Here is a 20,661-nt window from a genome sequence, read left to right on the forward strand (position 1 = left end):
CAGCCTCCAGTTTCCAGTGTTGGTATGAAATTATTTCTATTCTCTATCAGCATTCCCTTTGCTTTCAGATCACAGTGTTGACATTTTTTCTATCAGGATTTCTGTGCCTTCAGTAGCTGGGAGGTGAAACTTTTCATTGCTGAATTTCTATAAATAATCTGTATCATCCTGAAACAGAAGTTATGGGAGTTCTGTATGGTGTCTCTGAGAAAACACTCACACATTTAGGCACTACTGATTTATATATGTTTTAGGGCTATGTGCAAATGTGACTTTCAAATTGTAACTTTAACAGTAATCAGAACAAGACAAGCATTTTGTCAACCAGACTGGTAAAGCTGGAGAATGTGGGAGAAAGAGAGAGAATACTTTTTATGTTAATCACCCACATACTCCTAAACTGCATTAGACAGAGGGAAGGGGGCAGAGTCCACATAAAGAGAAGATAAAAAGCAAAACAGCCATGCTAGATTAGATAAAGGGTCATCTCTTCCACAATAGCCAACCACATGCCCTAAACGGCCCACAAGCAGAGGCACAAAAAGTTAAATCTTTCCCAGTTGCTGGCAATTGCCATTCAAAGGTATATTGGGTGCATAATGGAACTTCAACTTAGTAATTAGTATTTACTGTTAGGCCTATCCTTGCATATATCTAATCCTTTAAAAATCTAATCCCAACAGAAACTAAGGGCATTTCCGCACACTGAAAAAATAGTGTTACACCAGTGAAATGGCGTAGCGCTAAAAATTATTGCACCTCATGCCATTCATCACCTTCTGGCTCTCTGGTCTTCATCTGCCGCCTTCTTGAGCTTCTTACACTCCGCAATTGCTGCTTGAAATGGCAGAAGAGAGCAACATGCTTTACACGCAACTCTCTTCTGCCTGTCAATTAAGCCAGGCAGCCAATCCCCTTTCGTAATGTTTTAAAGGGCCCGCAATGCCCACTACGTTTTTAAAGTAAAACTTCTCAATTGAAATACCCATGCACCTAATCATAGATGCATAGTGCTTTTTAAAAATAATGGCACCCCTTGTGGAATCACAAGTCTGGAATCTTTAAAAAAAATGAATCTTGCTCCTGATTTTGGGGGGGGGGGGGTTAGAGAGGCATGCTTTGTGTGACAACTTTGGGGGAAAATTCTTTTTTGGCTTTGCCTGCACGATTGAACGCATATTCATTGCTCCAGGCAGTTTGCTCTAAAAAAACAAAACAAAACCCCATCCCTGTGGCAAAAAGGGAGGCGGAGATAGCACTTCTTCGCCTCCATACATTTGTTTACAGTGCGGCTTGCTGGTTGCTCACGCTACATAGATTGGGGAACCCACTTTACGCGATTTCCCAACTACCGCTTTAAAAAGGCGGATTTTACTTGAGATTTGCTGGATGGATCAGGGAGGTTGGCGACATAGTGCAAAATGCCAAAATGATGGCATCTTCCTAAGGTAAGCATTTTGCTATATTTATAAGGTAAGCATTCACTATATTTATCAGGTGCGGAACAGTCCTAACATTTTAAACATTTATTGCTTCATCCTGATGCATCCTGTTCTGTGAGACAGAGGTGCATTGTTTGAAGCACTTGACTGCAATAACTCCAGAAAAATAAGTTGTGTTTGTCTTCTGCAGAACAAAATAATAAGGAAATATTTAGCACCTCTAACCCCCAAAGAGATTAATCTTCAGGTTGCTGAGAGATTCCTGCTTATTTTTGTCTCTGCAGGAACTATAGCCCATCAGATGCTCTGGGTATGCTCTCTCAAGCAGGGAGATCAAGTTCCCCTCTGCCTGTTTCTCCACTCCAGGCACTGGCCTTCGTGCCTCCTAGCTCTAGCAGTCAGATTCCTTTGCTAACAATCCCTCGCCAAAAAGTTTGCTTTGTCCAGCAGCAGAACACCGGGGGGGGGGGGGGGGGCGAGGGAAGGGCGGCATCTTCTGCTTCCTCGCAAGCTCAAGGTTTCCTCCTGGCACAGTCACCCTCGGTTCTGCGCCCGTTCCACGTATCATCAAAGCACCTGGAATACCTCGCGCGACCCATCCCGCCCCTCCTTACCCACCTGTCCCCTTCCCGCCATCCCCAAGCTTTCCGCCACCTGTGGTCCCCACAGCGGCTACGGCGAGGGGGCGCTACGAACGAGGGGGAAACGCCCGGCGAACGTCTGCCTGCCTGCCAGGCAGCCTCCCGCCCCCCGCGCGGGAAACGCCTCCCCGGGCTCCCTCGCCGGCCCTGACCGGCCTCCCCTCCCCTTCCGCCCGCGGGAGGCGGCGCGACCCGGCGTGGCACATGGAAGGAGCGGCGCTGGCGGTGCCAGCCAGCCGGAGCCTGAGCCGCGGCCGCACCGAGGCAGGCTCGGGCCAGGCGCCTTCCCAACCGAGGGCCGCCGGCTGAGTAGTGGTGCTGCCGCTCTCCCTCTGCTCGCCTTCCTTTGTGTGCATGAGGGGGGCTGAGGAGGAGGAGGAGGAGGAGGTGGGGCCGGCGTCGCGCGCTTGTCAAGCCTGAGCCGCGAAGGCGGTGAAGGGAGCGGAGAGCCGGGGGCGGCGGCTCCACTCGCCTCGCCTCCCTCCCTCCGGGCGCCTCCCTTCTTCAGCTGCCAGTGAGCGGCACTGGAAGCAGCGCGGACTCCTGCCCTGGACAGCCAGAGCGCCTTCTGTCCCCCGCGAAGGCTGCACGGGGCGCCAGCAAGCCGGCCGCAGGAGCGCGTCCTTTGGTTCGCCAGCCAGCGGAGCCCGGGCGGCAGCGGCAGCAGCAGCGGCTGGTGGTGGTGCTGCTGCTGCTTCTTCGCTCAGCGCGGCTCGCGCACTTTGCCATGGGGCGCGGGCGGCAGTCGGACAGCAGCAGCAGCAGCACCTGGGCTAGTCACTGAGGGACCCGGCGGAAGGAGGATGGCCACGTCCAGCAGCTCCAGCCTGTCCGGTTCTTCCGTGTCGTCGGGTAAGTTGACATTTCTCCCTTGGACGCATCGCTCCTCCTTCCCTTGGTGGGATCCTCGCGGGGCCATCCTGAGCAGAGTTGCATCCTCTCAGGGGACTTAGAAGGGCGGAACTTTGCTGCGCCTCTCTCCTTGTTCTGGGCACCTTATTTTTCTGGCATTTTGACTTTGCTCGTTCCTCGTGGGTTGATCTGCCAGGTAGCCCTCTATCTCCTGTGGTTAATGGCGGGTACACACAAGTGGGATTTTAACCTTGGTGCAGGATGCTTGCATTCACTTGGCAGGTCGAGGAGGAAGGTGGAGGAGAAAGAGCAAGTGGGATGATGTGTAGGACAGATGAGGTTAAAAGCAAGCCAAATGCCTGGGGGGGGGGGCGGAGAGGGAAGAGAAAAGAAACCTTGCATCCTCAGGCTAGTGCCCTTTTTCTCCATTAATGATCGGACCCTCACTAGGCAAGAAGTTCCTAAATCCAAATCTTTGGAGGGATATTTGATTTCTGTCAGGGAAGGCATGGCAAAATGTCACTGAGACATTCCAACCCTTTGCAGATTGGGTGTATTACTTGCTACATCTCAGTGGCTCCTCTTTATTTCTGGGCACCTAAAGTCTCTAAAAATATCTGCGCTTGGCTGAGCCGTTTGTTCCAAGTGCGATTACACCTGTGCAGTTGCCAAACCCTGTGCAGCAAGGAGTGCAACGTCTGCGAGACCCAATATCACCTTTTCTAACTCTGTGTGTGTGTGAAAAAGAGATGCGACTTTGCTTGTGGAGCAGAGTCAGCCTCACAGCTGTGTTGTGGCAATGCCTTGACTATATTGCCTTTGACAATTAGTAGTAATCTTTGCCAGAAACAGCACTTCCTGCAGACAATGAGAGCAATCCTAACTCCAGTCTATTCAGAATTGCAATCATGTCTATTCAGTGGGACTTCTTTCAGCCCCACTGAAAGTGTTCTTGAGATTGCACTGAATGCCTACCTCATATAGGTTTTGTTTTGTTTAGGGTTTTTTTTTTTTTGCTATGACTTCTGAATAACATGAACAACACCACGGTTTCCTTGATTGCAAAGACCTTGCAAACCTTTTCTCAAAGGTGAACAAAGATTAACCGGTATTTTTTTCCTAAGACAAACTTAGTCAGAAGATGTTTATTGTAAGGGTTCTGTTCTTCTATCAGAACTTTGTCACTTGTGCAGTTTGTGACAGTTTTAAGTTTATAAAATTAGACATGATGCTATTCTATTTACAAGTGTAAAGATTAGTGCTAATAGGCAGCCAGGGTATAAATGCAAACTGGTATTTGTTTCATTTACTTTAAAATAAGGATTAGCATGAGAACTTGGGAGGGGGGCAAACTGAAAATGTAGGAAGTCATTACTGGAACACCCTCTGTAAAAAAAAATTGGGCATCTTAAGGAAATATATTTCTTTGCTTTGTTGTGAGCAGGAAGCTGTGAAATGGGTAACATGGAATAAGCAGAAACTAGGATTCCAATGGCGAATCCAAAATGCAGACTCTGGGATGCTGAAGTTCACTTGTCATATACAGAATGGAAAGTTGTGGTTTAGAGACGTAGACAAGGCGTCCAAATGGTGCAGGTTGCAAGATATATAATTTGGATACAGGGAACTTTTGTGCTTGGTCTCAGCCTTGGGTCCCACATGGCTTTTGTCCATGTTGGTGTCATGATCAACAGCAGAGGCTTTTGGGAGGGATAAAGAAAAAACTGATCCTGTTATCCTGTTTTCACCAGTGGAAAAACTGGTTGGGTCCAACTTAAAATCTTGTGCTGGAGGACAAGACTTTAAAATCTGAAATTCATTTTTTATCCTTTCAGAATCAGATCCATACTTTCTGTGTGGTTCTCACAAACCTAAATGTGGCATTGATGGACAGTCATTAAAGCATTCCTCCCATGTAATATACATTTTACCCTCCCTTCCAGTAGATTTTTGTTGTAGAATACACATCCACGAAACAATCATGTCAATGGCCACGCATCAGGTACAGTTGCATCTCCCAATCTTGTTACTTTTGATCCTGGCAATTAATCCTACGGACTGGAGCATGCAAGTACCATTTTAAGCATTCGGTGGAGTTAGAACGATATGTGACTCCTTTTGAGATTTAGCATGGAAAATATGAGCCTCTTGTGGCGCAGAGTGGTAAGGCAGCAGACATGCAGTCTGAAAGCTCTGCCCATGAGGCTGGTAGTTCAATCCCAGCAGCCAGCTCACAGTTGACTCAGCCTTCCATCCTTCCAAGGTCGGTAAAATGAGTACCCAGCTTGCTGGGGGGGTAAACGGTAATGACTGGGGAAACCACCCCGTATTGAGTCTGCAATGAAAATGCTAGATGGTGTCACCCCAAGGGTCAGACATGACTCGGTGCTTGCACAGGGGATACCTTTACCTAGCATGGAAAAATTAAGGGATATTAGATATGGAAGACTTGATGAATTCAATATCTTACAATGGCAGTAGATTTGGGAGATAATAGTCAATGTGAAATATGGTGGGCAGGATGAGGAAAGAGGAATCAGCAGTCTGATGTATTTTTTTATGGTAAAAATAATCTTCGTGTGACATTACAGAAAAATTCCTCCTATTGATGCCACTGTACAACATTCTCAAAGGTTCGTGTCCAACATCTGAGTGTCCAAGTTTCCGATTCAATAAGGTCACAAACCATTTAAAAATAAGAAATGAGAAATAATATTGGAAATGTATTTTAAAACATTCACAAATGGGTAATATTTGTGTTCTTTTGTTTTTATATATCAGTATCTTGATCTGGATATTGTTTCATATTTATTTGGTTTCCTCATTTTGGAGCTTCAAATGGTAATTATTTGTATATCCCTGACTCAATCAGAAACTGGTCCAAGAAAAGACTGCACTTATTTTGATGTATTTGGTATTATTTTTCAGTTAAATGCTAGTGTTCCTCCTGTGCAGTGAAGTTTCCACTTTCAGAGGGTCCGCTGCTTCTGACTTAATGCAGCCACATTTTGGCTGTTTGTGGTTTCATTCTCAACTCAGCAACTTTTTGTGCTCCTTCTGATGGCATCTAACCACACAGTTCAACTGTTTAAATGTACAGCCACAGCATATTTAATCATTAACATATAGAGAAGATGTTGTGCAAATGATATATAATTATTTCTATTCATTTGACTTTCCATCATAAGATGATCCACAACTTACAGAAGGAAAATATTGGTATTTTGGCAGACCAATGCAGGATGACCAGTGTACACACACCACACACATCTCTGCCTCTTATTGCTGCTTTGCTGAATTTTGGTATTCAGAATGGAGAGAGTTAAGAATCCGTAGTGTACCAATGTAAAGTCATTTTATGGTTTCTTTTCTGTTTGGAGCAATTAGGCGTGATTTTAGTGTGGTAGGAGTAAAGCCAGATTTGCTGGACAGTTTCAGGAAACCCAAAATGGTATCTGTGGAGTTTTTCATTCACCATATTCCTCCGTGAGAAGAGAAAATCAGAAGTCTGTGATTCTGATCGGTTATTGCTGATTGGGCGGCAGCAGCCATCAGATTCTTCTGCACAATAGCTTTTGTGCTGATTCATGGTGAAGAAACATGAACTAGGATCAGTCTCTGAGCGTGAAGAACTTGGAATTTCAGCAGAAGTGCTTTTAAAACTGCACACCTTTTCTTGACTTAACCCAGCAGAGTTCTATGAAGGCTGCACGCATAGCTTTTCCCACATAGTGGTAATTGCCATTGAAGTTAGGGTGGGCCATGCAGATGTGGAAGCAAGTTGTAGTTTACAAACAGAATGGGAGCAACCCCATAATTAACATTTCTTATTCTTGCAAGCAAATTTGACTTGGAGGTCTTATCTGCTGACCTGTTGGTGTAAAGAGGTAGCTGATTTCCATGGGGTTTCCTACTTTGAAGGTGGTGCACAGGCAAAATATCTACCTGGCATTCCTCAGTTTGTTAGTTCAATACCTTGTGTCGGCCAGGGTCCAAAGTGGCAGGGTAATTGGCCATTTGGATGTTTATCTAGGATATGCTCTGGCAGGTAGGCTAGTGGCAAATTGCAAGGATGTACTTGAGTCTATAAGTTTAATTACATCATTGTTTGGAAAGCATACAAAAGTTACCTACTGCTGCATCAGTTTTGTTCCCTGAAATGCATGTCAGAAGACATGTGTGAAGTGGGGAATGGCTAGTGAGAGATCAGGTAACTTTAGCGAAGGCAAAACGGACTCTGCCGGCCACTTGATGAGCAATACAGTGGAGTGGGGGAGAAAGGAATGCAGAACACGTTGAGTGTTGCAGCTGTCACATCGGGCCAGTGGCTTTGGTCATGCTGAAAGCAAATGGAGTCCGGCCAAACTTTTGCTGTGGCTGATAAGGGAACATGGAATCTTGCTTGGTGTGAGCCTAGACTGATGAGGGATGCCATGGGTTGTTGGGCACAGGATGCCAGTCCAGCACTGATGGGTTCCATCATACTTAAGAGTTTAGCACTTACTTTTTGAAAACGGTATTCCATTTAATTTATTATTTTAAACAACGATGACATTCTAGTGGCACCAGAAATTGCAATTCTGAATTGATGTCCCTTAAAGAACCTGGTCATAAGAAAGTAATGTTGAGAGACTGCAAACAGTTCAGGGAAGGAAGGAGCTGATATCTTTCCAGTCTTGTCATTTATATACCAGTTATAATTTTGAGTCTTTCTCCTTTTGTCATTCCAAAAGGCATGAAATTATCTTGTCTTCCACTTGATGTATTTATAGCTACCCTGCATGGTGAAGATGAATAATCAGAGCAGTCAGGTGAAAAATTGTGTACTGCTTGATGTGGTTTGGGTTAGGATTTTTTGCTCTGGTAGTGATAGGAAAAGCAGTTTGATTTGTTGCCATATCCTATGAGCCATAGCGCCGAGACATGATGGCTTATGTGAGTGAATGTGAATTGCAGTGTGGGGACACATCCTGGGCTCCTTGTTGCCCATAGGCCCCGCAGTTGTTAGTATCTTTGCTGTTGCCTTGGATCTTTGCTCTAGATCCAGGTCAGCTCAGCTATGTCATGTGGGAAGTTGATGTGGCTCTACACATGCTTGTTTGGTGGTTTCAAGGTCAGAAGTAGGTAACATTTACTACACAGTGGGGTTTTTTTAATTAGCCATTGTAAATAGCCTCAAAACCACCTCCATGAGAGTAAAAGGTTCAGGTTACAGTCAACAAGGGATGTGCATAAGCATATTTCTGGTGACTGATACCTTTAGTGACAAATTTGCTGGGACTTTTTGTGGCTTATAGGCAGAGCTTGATTTTTCTGCTCTCTCTTTTTAATTTTATTTTTTGCCAGGCACTTATGTTATTCTAGCTGTGTCAGCATATAGCACCATTTTGTGCAGCCTCAAGTCAAGTAAAAATATAGGCTGGTAGTGAAGATATGTACAGCTGCACTATTGAATTTTGTTGAAGTACAGTATAACAGATTGGTACAAGCATATGTGGGTGGCATATGGGAAATAGTTACTACAATAGCATTGTTCCTTTGGAGTGTCTAGTGCTCCCAACGTACTTAAAGACTAATAAACAATTATGTCTCTAATCAACTTTGCCCCCAGCTATCAGATATATTTCTTCAGGTAATCCAGTTATACAACATGATAGCTTAAATTTCACATGAAATGTTTTTGGCTGCATCACAAACTCTCATACAGGAAGCTTTATTTGGAAGATACCTGCTATATAGACGGCAAGAGTATCATGTCTCCTCCCTGCAGTTGGTCATGTTGAGATGAGATGTGTTCATGGTGAGATGGTCATTAGGAGAACTATGCAGGTTACCTGGTTCTTTTACTCTCTCTTGTATAGACCTAAGAAAGGTTTAGGATTGCTCTCCTAGTCATTCAGTGGTGGACAGGATTCCTTCACCGTTCTGCCCTTGGCTTATTCCTTATTACAGTATACATCCTGGTACTTGGCGTGTGTTTCGTGTCTCTTGTTCTGCTGCTGTTGTCCTGGCAGACCATAACTCTTTCAGTCATATGACTTCCTATCATACGCTTGGACCTCAGTTGGCCCCAGATCCAGAAAGGTCTGTTATGCCTGGTGAATGGATCTAAATGACAAAGTAGTCTTAGATAAATCCGCCTTGGGACAGTGCTTTTTTCTTGCCTGTTGACATCTGAGAATAAGTGCCTGTAGACATGAGCACAGAATCATGGCTCGGGAATTCTTAGTTTTGACCCGGAGACTCCAATGCTCACCAAAACATCAACTTGACATGTTACTCTGCCAGGAAGTTAAATTATACTTCTAGCAGTAATCTCTCTGTTACAATACATTTTTATATTGCAATGACATTAAAGCTGAGGATCTGTAACAGGCTGGGTGATTCTGGAGTGTCCCATGTTCTGTAGTGGCTTTTTCCTACCCTATTTCTTCTTGTATGCTATGAAGAGTTTGTGGTTCCCAAGTATGTAAAGATTATGCTGGTAGAGCCTTAGAGCTTGTGCCCCAGGATACTTGAGGTCAGAGTGGCTGTTATTCAAGAGTGGGCAAGCAGAAATTATCTGATGCCAGTATGAGTTGCAGTACTCAACTCCTTGGATTTAGCATTGTGATTGATGATGACCAAGCATTGATGCAGAGTCTTTGAATTGGTAATGCATCATTTTGATTACTTACAGTAACCAGGCAGTGGAAATGGAAGTATAGGAAACAACAGTCTACTGAGTTTATATAATAAGTAGGAATTGTAAGTTTCTGGCAATTAAATGTACTTCTTCAACAAAATTTTAATTGGATAGTTACTTTTTCTCCAGACTCTTCTGTATTCTCCTCCAGTAGGTGCCAAACCCCGGTGGTTATATATTAGAATGCTTCTTTATTTGGGAAAATGGAACTAGGTGAAACACTGGTCAAATGTTTTGATAATTTCCCTAGAGTTGTATACATATTGCTATTACTATTTATGTACATCAATATATGTACATCAATATCTATAGTGCAATGTGGTTTCTGTAAAAGAGGAGACTTGTAAAATAATTATTCATGCATTTTCTGCATTAAAAACCACCAAAGGAATTTTAATGCTAGATTTTTTTCCCAGACATGTACATATATTTTAAAATGATGTACTACTGACTTCATCAGGCATAGTGTGAGACTATGAAATGATCTGGCACTTCTGTTTAAACAGTTTAATTTGCCTGCTAAACAAACAATGCAGTTTAACTGGAATTAATTTAATTAAGATTAATTTAACAATGTCAAGACATAGCATTTCCATAGTCTTTATTTCTAAGAAGCTTTGACAGCATTAAGGAATTAGCTTTCAGATGGCTGTATTAGAAGGCAAATCCATGAAAACAGATCCAAGCTGGACACTTAACCAAAGGGTACATATATGAGTATACATCTTTGCAGGAAAGATTCCACAATGGGAGAGTACTCACCACATATTCGACACACATGCACTTGCCTCCTGGGGATCCAGCTCAAGGGTATCTATGGTAGTTGAGTGCAGATCTCAAATTTTGATTGGATGACTTTTATTACAAGGCAACCCACCTGCCCCTTCTTGGGCTGGTTCATCACCTTAAGCCAGTCTTTCGAATCTTTTTTGGTGTTGAGAAACCCATGAAACCTTATTCAGGCTATCAAGAAACTCCCAAAGTGGCACAATTGTGCAGAATATGGTTGGGAAGTATATCTGTATACACATCCACCTGGAACCCCTCCCCTTCTCACCCCGTCCAGGCCCACCATTGGCCATTTTGAGAGGGAGGGAGGTCAACATGACCTTATATGATCGTATCATCCATAAAATGTTTAACAGTTATTTTTTAAAAATATAAACATTAACTCCCACCCAATCAGGATACCCTTCCAAGGTTTCATGAAATCCTGATTGCGAGAGTCTGACCTAAGCAACCCAAGCAGCTTTTGGGGATGTCACATGATGATGAGGGCCAGGATGAGTCAACCAACTCATGAAATGCTGGCAACACCACTGAGGCTTATCTTTTCCCACCTAATGGCAGGACAATCATAGAGTTTGAAAGATCTCCAGGGTCTTCTAGTCCAATCTCCTGCATAATGCAGGAACTTACAACTACCTGACTGTTTCATTGCCAAGTGATTGCTCCACCCAAAATCTCCAGAATCCAGCCTTGAATTCAGTATTGGAGGTGCCTCTTAGACCCCTCCCCCTGCTGCCTGGCTGCAAGGCAAATTCCAGAGGTGCTTGTATCAGCATTTGAGCTTACCTTGCTTGTTAGTAGAGTTGCCAACTCTGGGTTGGGAAATACTTGGAGATTTGGATGGTGGGGTTCAGGAAAGGGTGGGACTTCAGTAGAATATACTTCCGAAGCAGCTCTTTTCTCCAGAGGAACTGAACTCTGCCACCTGGAGATGAATTCTAATTCTGGGAGATCTTCAGACTCTACCTGGAGTTTGGCAACCTTATTTGTTAAGACTTTGGGAGGAAGCAGTGGGCTTGATTAGTGCCTGTCATCCCATTCTGAAATGTACTGCCACAACTCTGTTTCAGGTGGTTATAGAGGCTTGAGTGTTGAACAAGGTCTTGGGAAGACCCAGGTTCCAATCCCTACTGAGCTATAAAGGGTGATCATTGCTTTTTCATTGTATTCCTCTTCTAGAGGAGGAGGGGAGACCCATGGATACCACCCTTATCTTCTTGAAGGAGAATTGGGATTAAAATGCAGCAGATATAGACAAATGCCTCCCAGAAGCCACTCTTGCATTTCGTTTATATTAGTTTTCCTTGTACTTACAAGCCAAACTGGGGCTCAAGGAAAGTAGGCTTAGTCTGAGCCTACGCAGCCTACAGATGTATTCCAAACAACCTCCCAAAGCCTGGTAGAGAATTCAGCAGCTGAGACATGTGAGTGTGTGGAAGCACTCCATTATTTATTTTGCCATTGCTCTTGCGTGTGAGACTGGATAGTTTTCGCTTTCAAATCACTGGGAGCCAGAGAGTAAAATTTGGAGTCCTTCCTGTTTCCCCCGGTACGGATAGAAGACATTGGACTGAGAAGTCCTCTAGAAAAGCTTGCATTCTAAGTGATGGCTTAATGAATTTTGTATTATCCCTATGGAAGCCTTCCAGCATACTCGAGGAACAATACTGATGGCTCAGTGCCACACAACTATCTTTGTTGGGGTTTTCTTCCTGGAAATCATTAGCCAGGCTTTCTTGTGGCACAATAGTTTTATTAAAGAGCAGTCCTTGGGTTTTTTTTTCTCCTAGTTTTAGGTAGCTATGATGATAATATAACTTAATTTTGGATTAAGCACTTTAAAAAACGTGGAAGTTATTTTCTTATAAAATGATTACAGTAGCAAAAATTAAGATATTTTCAATGTCATCTTAAGCAACATACCTTTAATCCCACTGGCATCAATGGACCTAGAAGGGTGTAACTGCTTAGGATTGTGTTTGTTCTTTGATTTTTGTGGGAGAATTAACCACATGTTTCAGGCTTTCCATTTAAATTACTCAGGTTTAAAATACTTGGTATATTCTATTGAAATGAAGAAAGGCTGTGGAAGATTATTATTTAACAATAACAGTGCTATTGTACTATCTATTTTCTTTTCTGAAGAACTTTGCACTTTAGCCCCATGAAGGATATTTTTAGGAAGTCAGCTGTGGTTTTAAGTATAATATTTGTAATGCGGCTAGCTTTATATGTGAATAACAAAATCAAAGTCCAGTAGCACCTTTAAGACCCACAAAGATTTATTCAAGGCATGAGCTATCAAGTGCATACATGTACTTGATAGCTCACACCTTGAATGATAGCTCATACCTTGAATAAATCTTTGTTGGTCTTAAAGGTGCTATTGGACTCTGATTTTGTTGTGCTACTTCAGACCAACACAGCTACCCACTTGAATTTATATATGTATGTTTGTGAATCTAATGCAGGTTCGGTGAATGAATAAGCCCCAGCCCCTCCACAACTACAGTGTTATGCACAGTCATATTCAGGGTGGTAACACAGATTCTTTGACCTGCTTCTTGTGTAATGGCTAGTGATCAGCACCGTGCCACCTGGTTGCTTCTTCATCTCCCCCATTTCCCTTCCATTAGGAAGTTCTAGTTCTTACAGATCAGTGCATTTTGCCATCTCAAATGCCCTTCTCTTGTAATGCTTCACCAGGCTCCAAGTCTTATATCCTGGTGTTGATGTCAGGAGAGGGGATAAGTAGATGCTTCCTTACCTGCCATCCATGTGGATTCCAAGACAGGTTACAGGGGTCTACTTCAGAGTATGGCAGTAGTTTCAGGTGTGTATGTGTGTGTAGAAATTAACACTTCTCATGTTGCCTTTGCCAGCTCCAAGGATGCAGTGACTATTACATCTAGTTTACGCTCAGGTGACAATAGCAGAGATCAGGTTGGAGATAACATCTGGTGCAAGCCACACCTGTCACCTCTTTTCACACTATGCCTCCCACCAGTTTGACACCCAAAGCTGTTGCTTGGGTCACTTGGGCACTGAACCATTCCTGTAATGAAGAATTTGTATCTATGATAGAAGGGGAGATTCAATTTTGGTTTAGAAGGCAAGCACTTACACTTGTTTGTTGATCTTAATGTTAATAGCATACTGTAATTGGTTATGAACCAGAGGATCAGGCAGGGAATCAAAATGTGCAAGAAAGATATGTGGCCCAGAAGTGTGATTCTGATTACTGAACCATGAATTTGGGCTTGGTGGTCTAGTGGGCATTCCTATCTCAAGAACATGAGAAGAGCCCTGTTGGTTTAGACAAGTGGTCCATCAACACCCTGTTTTCACACGGTAGCCAACCATTTACCTGGAAGACCAACAAACAAGGCACAGAGGCTAAAGCTTCTCTCTGGTGTTGCCTCCTAGCTAGCATTCAGAGCTTTGCTACCACTGACCCTTTAGGCACCATGGCTGATAGCCATTGTTGGACTTCTTCATGAATGTCTAATCCTTTTTAAAATGCAAAGTGAAGCTGTGAAGGAAATGGTTGCTTCTTTGTTTCATCCTGAAAATAGCAACCAACAGAATTATATGTCCAGTAGGATTATAGTGAAGATTAATAATTTATAGTAAAGCTTTTTGTTGGTGAAATGTAAAAAGTTTTGTATTAACACGTATAAATCTTCTACATACTTCACTTTAGGTGTATGTATTCGCAACAATGCCTATGGCAAGTTATGCACGGTGTCCTCTATAATGCATAAGATTAGTTGCTATGAATCACATTTTCTGTTCCTGTTCCTGATGTTTAATGATGGGTGTAAATTAGAGATAGTTATTCGTATGTATGAACAAATAGTATCCAGGATCCAAGGCTGGTGTTTAAGGTATCACCAGCATTAACTACTTCAACGATTGTGTAGCATGACAAATGCCTGGTCTGATGCACATGGTAAAGGATTTTCAGATATGCCATTTTATGGAAGTATTTGTCAGTTTTTCTAGAAAATTGGATTTGAATAGTTTGAATAAGAACTAATAATGTCTAAGAACTGCTTTATATGTCATTGGAACTATTAGTAACTTTTAGTAGCAGTACTTCCATGTAGCAATGGTTCCATACAAGTATCATTTTTGCTTGATATGGGCAGCATTTATTATATCAATAAACTGTTGCAGAAGTATATGTTGCAGATAGTCTATGCAGTAGCACTGATCCATGTTGTGAACTATATATATATAGTTACTTTGTGGGTGACTTGTGAATACCCACTGCTTAGAGTTGCCAGCCCTGTTCTGGCAATCCCTGGGAGCTTTTTGGGGTGAAGTATATAAGGAAAAACATTGCTGACATGGTGACATCACTTCCTGGATGTTATTCCACCATTTGAATAATACTGTAAGCATTGCTCCACACCTCTGTGGCAAGAGACATAGAGATTAGAGAAATTCCTAGAACATCACAAAAGTGGGACCAGAACTGATATTGCTGAGTTCACAGCATACCCCCATTTGTCTTGCTGCTTGGGAAACAAGGGTAAGAAGGTGCCCATCTTGGTATACAACCAGGAAAACCTACCACCACATGGGAAATGCTGTTTATTTATTTATTTGTCTATTGACTGCCATTCCTGGTTCAGCCAGCTCATAGTGGTTTACACAGTATTAAAACCTCACATAGAAATATCATTATAACACCCTCCCTCCGCCCAGATTGCAGTCAAAATGGGGGGAAGTTTATGACTGGGGGAAGTTCATGATTGTTGTTCAGGTGAAAACAGTATTTGAATGCTGTATCAGTATAAACTGTATTATAAATAATGTGAATGGAAAGCCATAATTGTACTACTCATTTGTGGATGTCATTTTGGCAACATTCTTGAGTTCCTCTAGCTGGCAGGATTCGCATTTTTCTGAATGTGTCTTATATTTCTTTCTGCAGTCCTGAATAGGAATAGGAATTGAATTGATATGATCAGGAGCATTTATGGCTAGGGATGTTTACATGCTATATCTTTTTGTTTTTAAACAAGCTGCTTTCCTTGCAGCGATTCCTCCTGTTTCTGCTGAAGTGAAAGTTTGTACAGCCCCGTCATGCTTAACACAGCTGTACAGAACAAGTATGTGACATTTCTAGTCAAAGAACTAGGTTACTTATCTGAGGTAAAGCGGTTTGTGTTTAGACTTTAGCTGCAATCTGGTGTTCTTAGAGTACCTGTTATTTTTTCTCAGCTTTGGCAGATGGTGCACTGTGAGTATGTTGCTTCTTTTAGAATCATAGCTAGCAGTAGTCACAGATTTCAGGCCCAAGGGCAAGCTGACAGGTATTATGAAATGGAAAGGAAGCCAGGTGCTTGTCTTCAGTGATAGGGTGACCTGAGTGGAAGAAGGGAGCAAATCATTTTCCCCCTAAATGGATACAGAATTAGGATTCCCGTGTCACCTGAATTGCCTGGCCATACTCAGCAGCTGTCACAAACCAAAGACCTGATGACTGAACCACAGGCATGGCCTTTGAGGAGGGGTTCCAAGAAGTCAGAAGTCACTTTGGAGCCCTTGGAGCTGAGGAAATCATACACCTTCTATGTTTGGGTGGTGTGAGGAAAAGCCCAGAGGGGATTGCTCTCAAGTTCTAAGCTCATTTAGTAGGGTGAACAACAGGTGATTTGTGATATGGGGTGTGAGTACTTTATAGATCAGCAGTGGCAACTTCCGCATCAACTATTCTGTCTTTGTTTATTCAGTGTTTTTAGGGTTATTTGTATGTCTAAGGAATTATGGTTTGGACTTCTTATGAGCTGTTTTTGGCAGAGAATTCAGCTTAAAATATTTAGAAATAAATCAGAAAACAATTATGTTGTAAATGTTGCATCCTATTCAATAAACACTGAATGATATTATCCGTTTTGACTTCTGCAAGCCAATTTTACAGTTCTCTAATACAAAGTTCTAACAGTTGTTTTTTTAATATTACACATTTATATAATCTCATTACAAACTCTGCTTCTTGCTTTTAAATAGCTATGCTTTGTATTTTCACTATCAAAGTCGGATAGTGACTTCTAGTTGTACAGACAGTTGGGTTTCTAGCTAAATTCTACACCTTCATTTATCTATCTGGTTTATGTAAGGTTGCCAACTTTGGTATCAGAAATACCTGTTGATTTGAGAGTGGAGCCTGAGTAGGGTATAATGCCACGTAGACCACCTCCCAAAGCAACCATTTTCTCCAGAAGTGGAATAAATGCTTTTAATAATTGAATAATAGAAAAGCTTAAGATGACTAGATTGTCCCACTTTTGGAGGGACATCTGGGGATACCTGGCAAATTGTACTTATGTTGAAATTTAAAAAAATATATATTAATACTAATTGTTGTGTTCTATGAAACTTTTTGTTGCTCCATATAGACCAAATTTTTAATCAAGACCCCCCCCCCCCCCGGTCAATGGTGTCCCGCTTTACCAGTGTTAAAATCACTTTAGATAAGCTATCTGTTTAATCTGGAGATCAGTTGTAATTCCAGAGGATCTTTAGACCTGGAGGTTGGTAACCATAGGCTTATACCTTGGTGTTTACATTAGAACACTTGTCTGTGTAGCCTTTAGTAATATTGAGTTGTGTTTTACTGTTCCACTCAGCTAAGCAATGGTGCCTTTCCACAAGTATAAGAAAACGTTTTCCAGTAGGAGAAACCTTTCTGTCAAGAGAATAGTCCATACTGAGTAGACTGGAAGGATATACCATTTTGATTGGTGATATGTCTTCCTAAAGTCTTGTTTGCTCATGACATTAAGTTAACAAGAAACACTTATAAAACATATCAAAGTGAAGTGGCTGAGATCCACAAAACAGCTGAACTGGATTTCTTTAATAATACATATGTTTTTAATTCTACAAATCAAGCTACAAGGTTTTGGTGTTGACCTTAAAGGCCATCCACGGCTTGGGCCCTACCTGTCTGAGGGACTGCTTGTCTCCTTATGCCCCCCGCAGGGCTCTTCGCACTGTGAGTGCTAATCTGCTGGAGATCCCTGGCCCCAAGGAAGCATGCCTGGCCTCGACTCAGGGCCTGGCTCTGACCTGGTGGAATGAGTTCCCAGGAGAGCTGTAGGCCCTGTCAGAGCTACCAAAGTTCCACAGGGCCTGCAAAACAGAGCTTTTCTGCCAGGTCTTTGATTGAGGTCAGGGCTAGGAACAACCGGGCCCCTCCTCAGGGTCAACATCTAGTGTATCCCACCCTGCAGTGGATGGTTGGTAGGGGAGGGGGGGATTATACCGCCAGCCTTATCTTTAGTCCTGTTTTATGAAATTGGGGTTTAATGATGCTTTATGGGATTTTATATACTGTAACCTGACACTTGTCTCAGGAGAGTGGTGCATTAAAAATCTAATTCATTAATAAACAAATACATAAATAAACAAACAGAGAAATAGCCTGACAAATAGAAAGTACAACTCACATTAATGTCAGAATAATAAAAGATAAAATGCTGAAAAGAAAAGTGATAATGTTATTTTAGCAGCACAGTTTGTACATCAGCATATACAAAGTTCTAAATTTTCTTTCCTGAGGAGATTTGCTTGCAAGGCAATAACATCAAATGGTGTTAGTTTTCTGTAGCAGCTGAGTGTGGGTGATGTAAAGGAGATAGAGGTCATGTTTTTGAAATGTTGTCATTTTTTTTGTCGCAGGAGGTTGCGTTAATGCCAAGACCTTTTGCCCTAGTACTGTCAGATCTTTGTGAGTACTTGGCTCTTTAAGTACAAAGAAAATGTTAAGGGCAAAAGACTGCTTTCCTTTTTAGCTTGTTCATTACAACCCCTTTAATGTGCAAAATGAATTGTGTTGTTAGTATAAGTTGACAACCCTTGAATGCAATTTTAAAACTTATTTCTGTCCTTTGGAGCTTGTACAGATATTTCTATTTGTGCATCTTACCCAAGTTTTGGCATTTGTGCAAAGTAGCGGTGGGATTCGTGTTTGCACAGAGTGCCATAGCAGAATACCTGAAGTCATAGGGATGTAATTCTGTGATTCTATGAAATGGTATTTACAAGGTAGCTTTCCCCCCCTCTATATACACATTGATTCTCTATCAAATAGACAGGAAGAGCTCTGTTTTGCAGGCCCTGCGAAACTCAGAGTCTCATCAGGGCCCACACCTCATGCAGGAGCTCATTCCACCAGGTAGGGGCCAGGACCGAAAAGGCCCTGGCCCCGGTCAAAGCCAGGTGTGACTCCTGGGGGTGGGAAACAGTAGCTAGGCCAAAGGTACTTGGTGAGCTTCAGTGATGAGCAAACATTTAAACCTGAGTTTTTTACATCAAAACACAATAGGCTTGATTCCCTCTCTGCCCCTAAAGTGGTTTCAACATGGCAGACACACATCTGGAATCCTGGAGGGGGACAAAGTTTTGCAAAAGTGAAATAGCTAAGGGTTAACTTATACTTCTCTGGGCCTGGCATCTATTTTGTATATTAAGAACCTGAAGTTTGTACAGTAGTTTACTTCTTTGTGTCTTTCAAAATCTCATTCATTATATAGCCATGAGAAAATCAGGTACTGGGTGTGCCTCAGATCTATTGTACTTATGCCAGAGAAAAAGGCTGATTGTGTTCCAAAAACTAGTTGGCTGGTTCATAAAGGTTTATAAATACTTGCTTTTCTGTGCCCGGGTCTCTTTCAACAGATTCAACTCACATTAGCATGTAGCAGAACACTTTCCCCTTAAAGCACTCCTTAGCCATGCTACTGCTGTGCAGTAAAAGGCAGTGAAAATCCTGTTTCTTAATCATCTGAGAAGCACACTGGCCAGTGGATTAACAATTGAATTTCAACCTTCTTCCAAGGGATATGTGATTTTGGTCATAATTGACATGCTTTCCTCTTACTGAGTAGACACTTGACAACATATATCAGGTGCTCAGTTCTAAAACATTGTGGCATGTCTTGTCCAGGACTAGTTCAATAACTATTTTTTCTTTGTTTTGGCTGACTAACTAGCATATTGCACAGCATCTACCAAGAAAGGCAGAAAAATTGAGTCTTTGGGAGAAATTGTGATAGGAATAAATCATTGGAAAATTCTTCTCTTCTGGCCAAAATATTAGGCTAGTTTCTCCTTTTCTCTCTGTTGTCTTGTTTCCTTTAACTGACACTCAGCTTGCATCATTATTCTGTGCATGTGAAGGCAATGTGAACCATAATCTCACCTGACAGGAGTGTGTGGACATGAATGGACCGTTTCTTATATTTTAATAAGTTTTGGCATATCTGAGGCATCCTTTCTCAAGCATGTAGAAGCCTATATCTTGTTTGTGGCTTGCACCATTTCATCGCTCAACTGATTGTCATTCAGCTATCAAGTCTGTATTAAGATGGATGATGATACTATATGTAATATTTTCATGCGTATTGTTGGATATCAGTGACATGTTTTGCCATGCTTCACACACTAGTTAAAATTTATGTTGGCTCATTTCACCACAGAACAGAAAACAAAGTGTGTAGATCTTCAGCAACTGAAACTGGAAGAGCATCTCCCCCTCATACATCCCCTCCATCGCCTGAACCAGTCTGGCCTCTCTAGGGGTTTTAGCTAAGTCTCTGTTCTTGTTATATTGTTGTTGTTGGGATCACTGAAGTTGTGTTGTTTAGAACCACTGTTGGGTTGTTATTGTTGTATTTGACTGTGTTGTATGTTGATTCGTTTCATGTATCCCTCTATGATGTATGTAAACCGCCCTGAGCCATATGGAAGGGTGGTATAGAAATCAAATAAATAAATTTTGGGGCAACATTATGATTTTGGAGGGGATCCAGCTGTACACCTTTTTTGTCCTGTCCCCCCAAATTCAGGACTCCTGAATTGCATTATTGTTTATGATGACATTGCTATGACTGTGTTGTTTTCTTCTGTGCTATTCATTTAATTTTTTAATGCTAGGATTCTTTTGTATTTTTATTGATGTGTGTGGGCAGCTTAATCCTGAGACTCAAGATTGATGCCATTATAGCTAAGTCAGTAATTATATGCTTTCCCAGCAGACAGAAGAAATCCCAAATAACACCTGATCACAAGGAACTTGCAACATTGCAAATGCACAGGATCCATAGTGCCAAACCCAGCAATCACAGAGCAACATGCCATGGGTGCCCCATATCAATCATTTACAGAAGCAGCCAACCAACACATGGCAATGCAATATCTGTAACCCTACCCCAGAACAGGTCATGGCAAACAACAA

General features: G+C 42.2%; 1 protein-coding gene across 1 annotated transcript in view; it reads left to right on the forward strand.

The window, feature by feature from the left end:
* Nucleotides 1-2,244: 2,244 nt before the first annotated feature.
* The window catches only part of CHN2 (chimerin 2), a 127,812-nt gene continuing 109,395 nt past the window's right edge, over nucleotides 2,245-20,661 (forward strand). The window contains exon 1 of the mRNA XM_077304199.1: nucleotides 2,245-2,935. Within this exon, the coding sequence (XP_077160314.1) occupies nucleotides 2,887-2,935 (49 nt within the window). The 5' untranslated portion in view covers nucleotides 2,245-2,886. The remainder of the gene's footprint in view (nucleotides 2,936-20,661) is intronic.

Source organism: Paroedura picta, chromosome 11 (assembly GCF_049243985.1).
Source record: "Paroedura picta isolate Pp20150507F chromosome 11, Ppicta_v3.0, whole genome shotgun sequence".
NCBI classification, from domain to species: Eukaryota; Metazoa; Chordata; class Lepidosauria; order Squamata; family Gekkonidae; genus Paroedura; species Paroedura picta.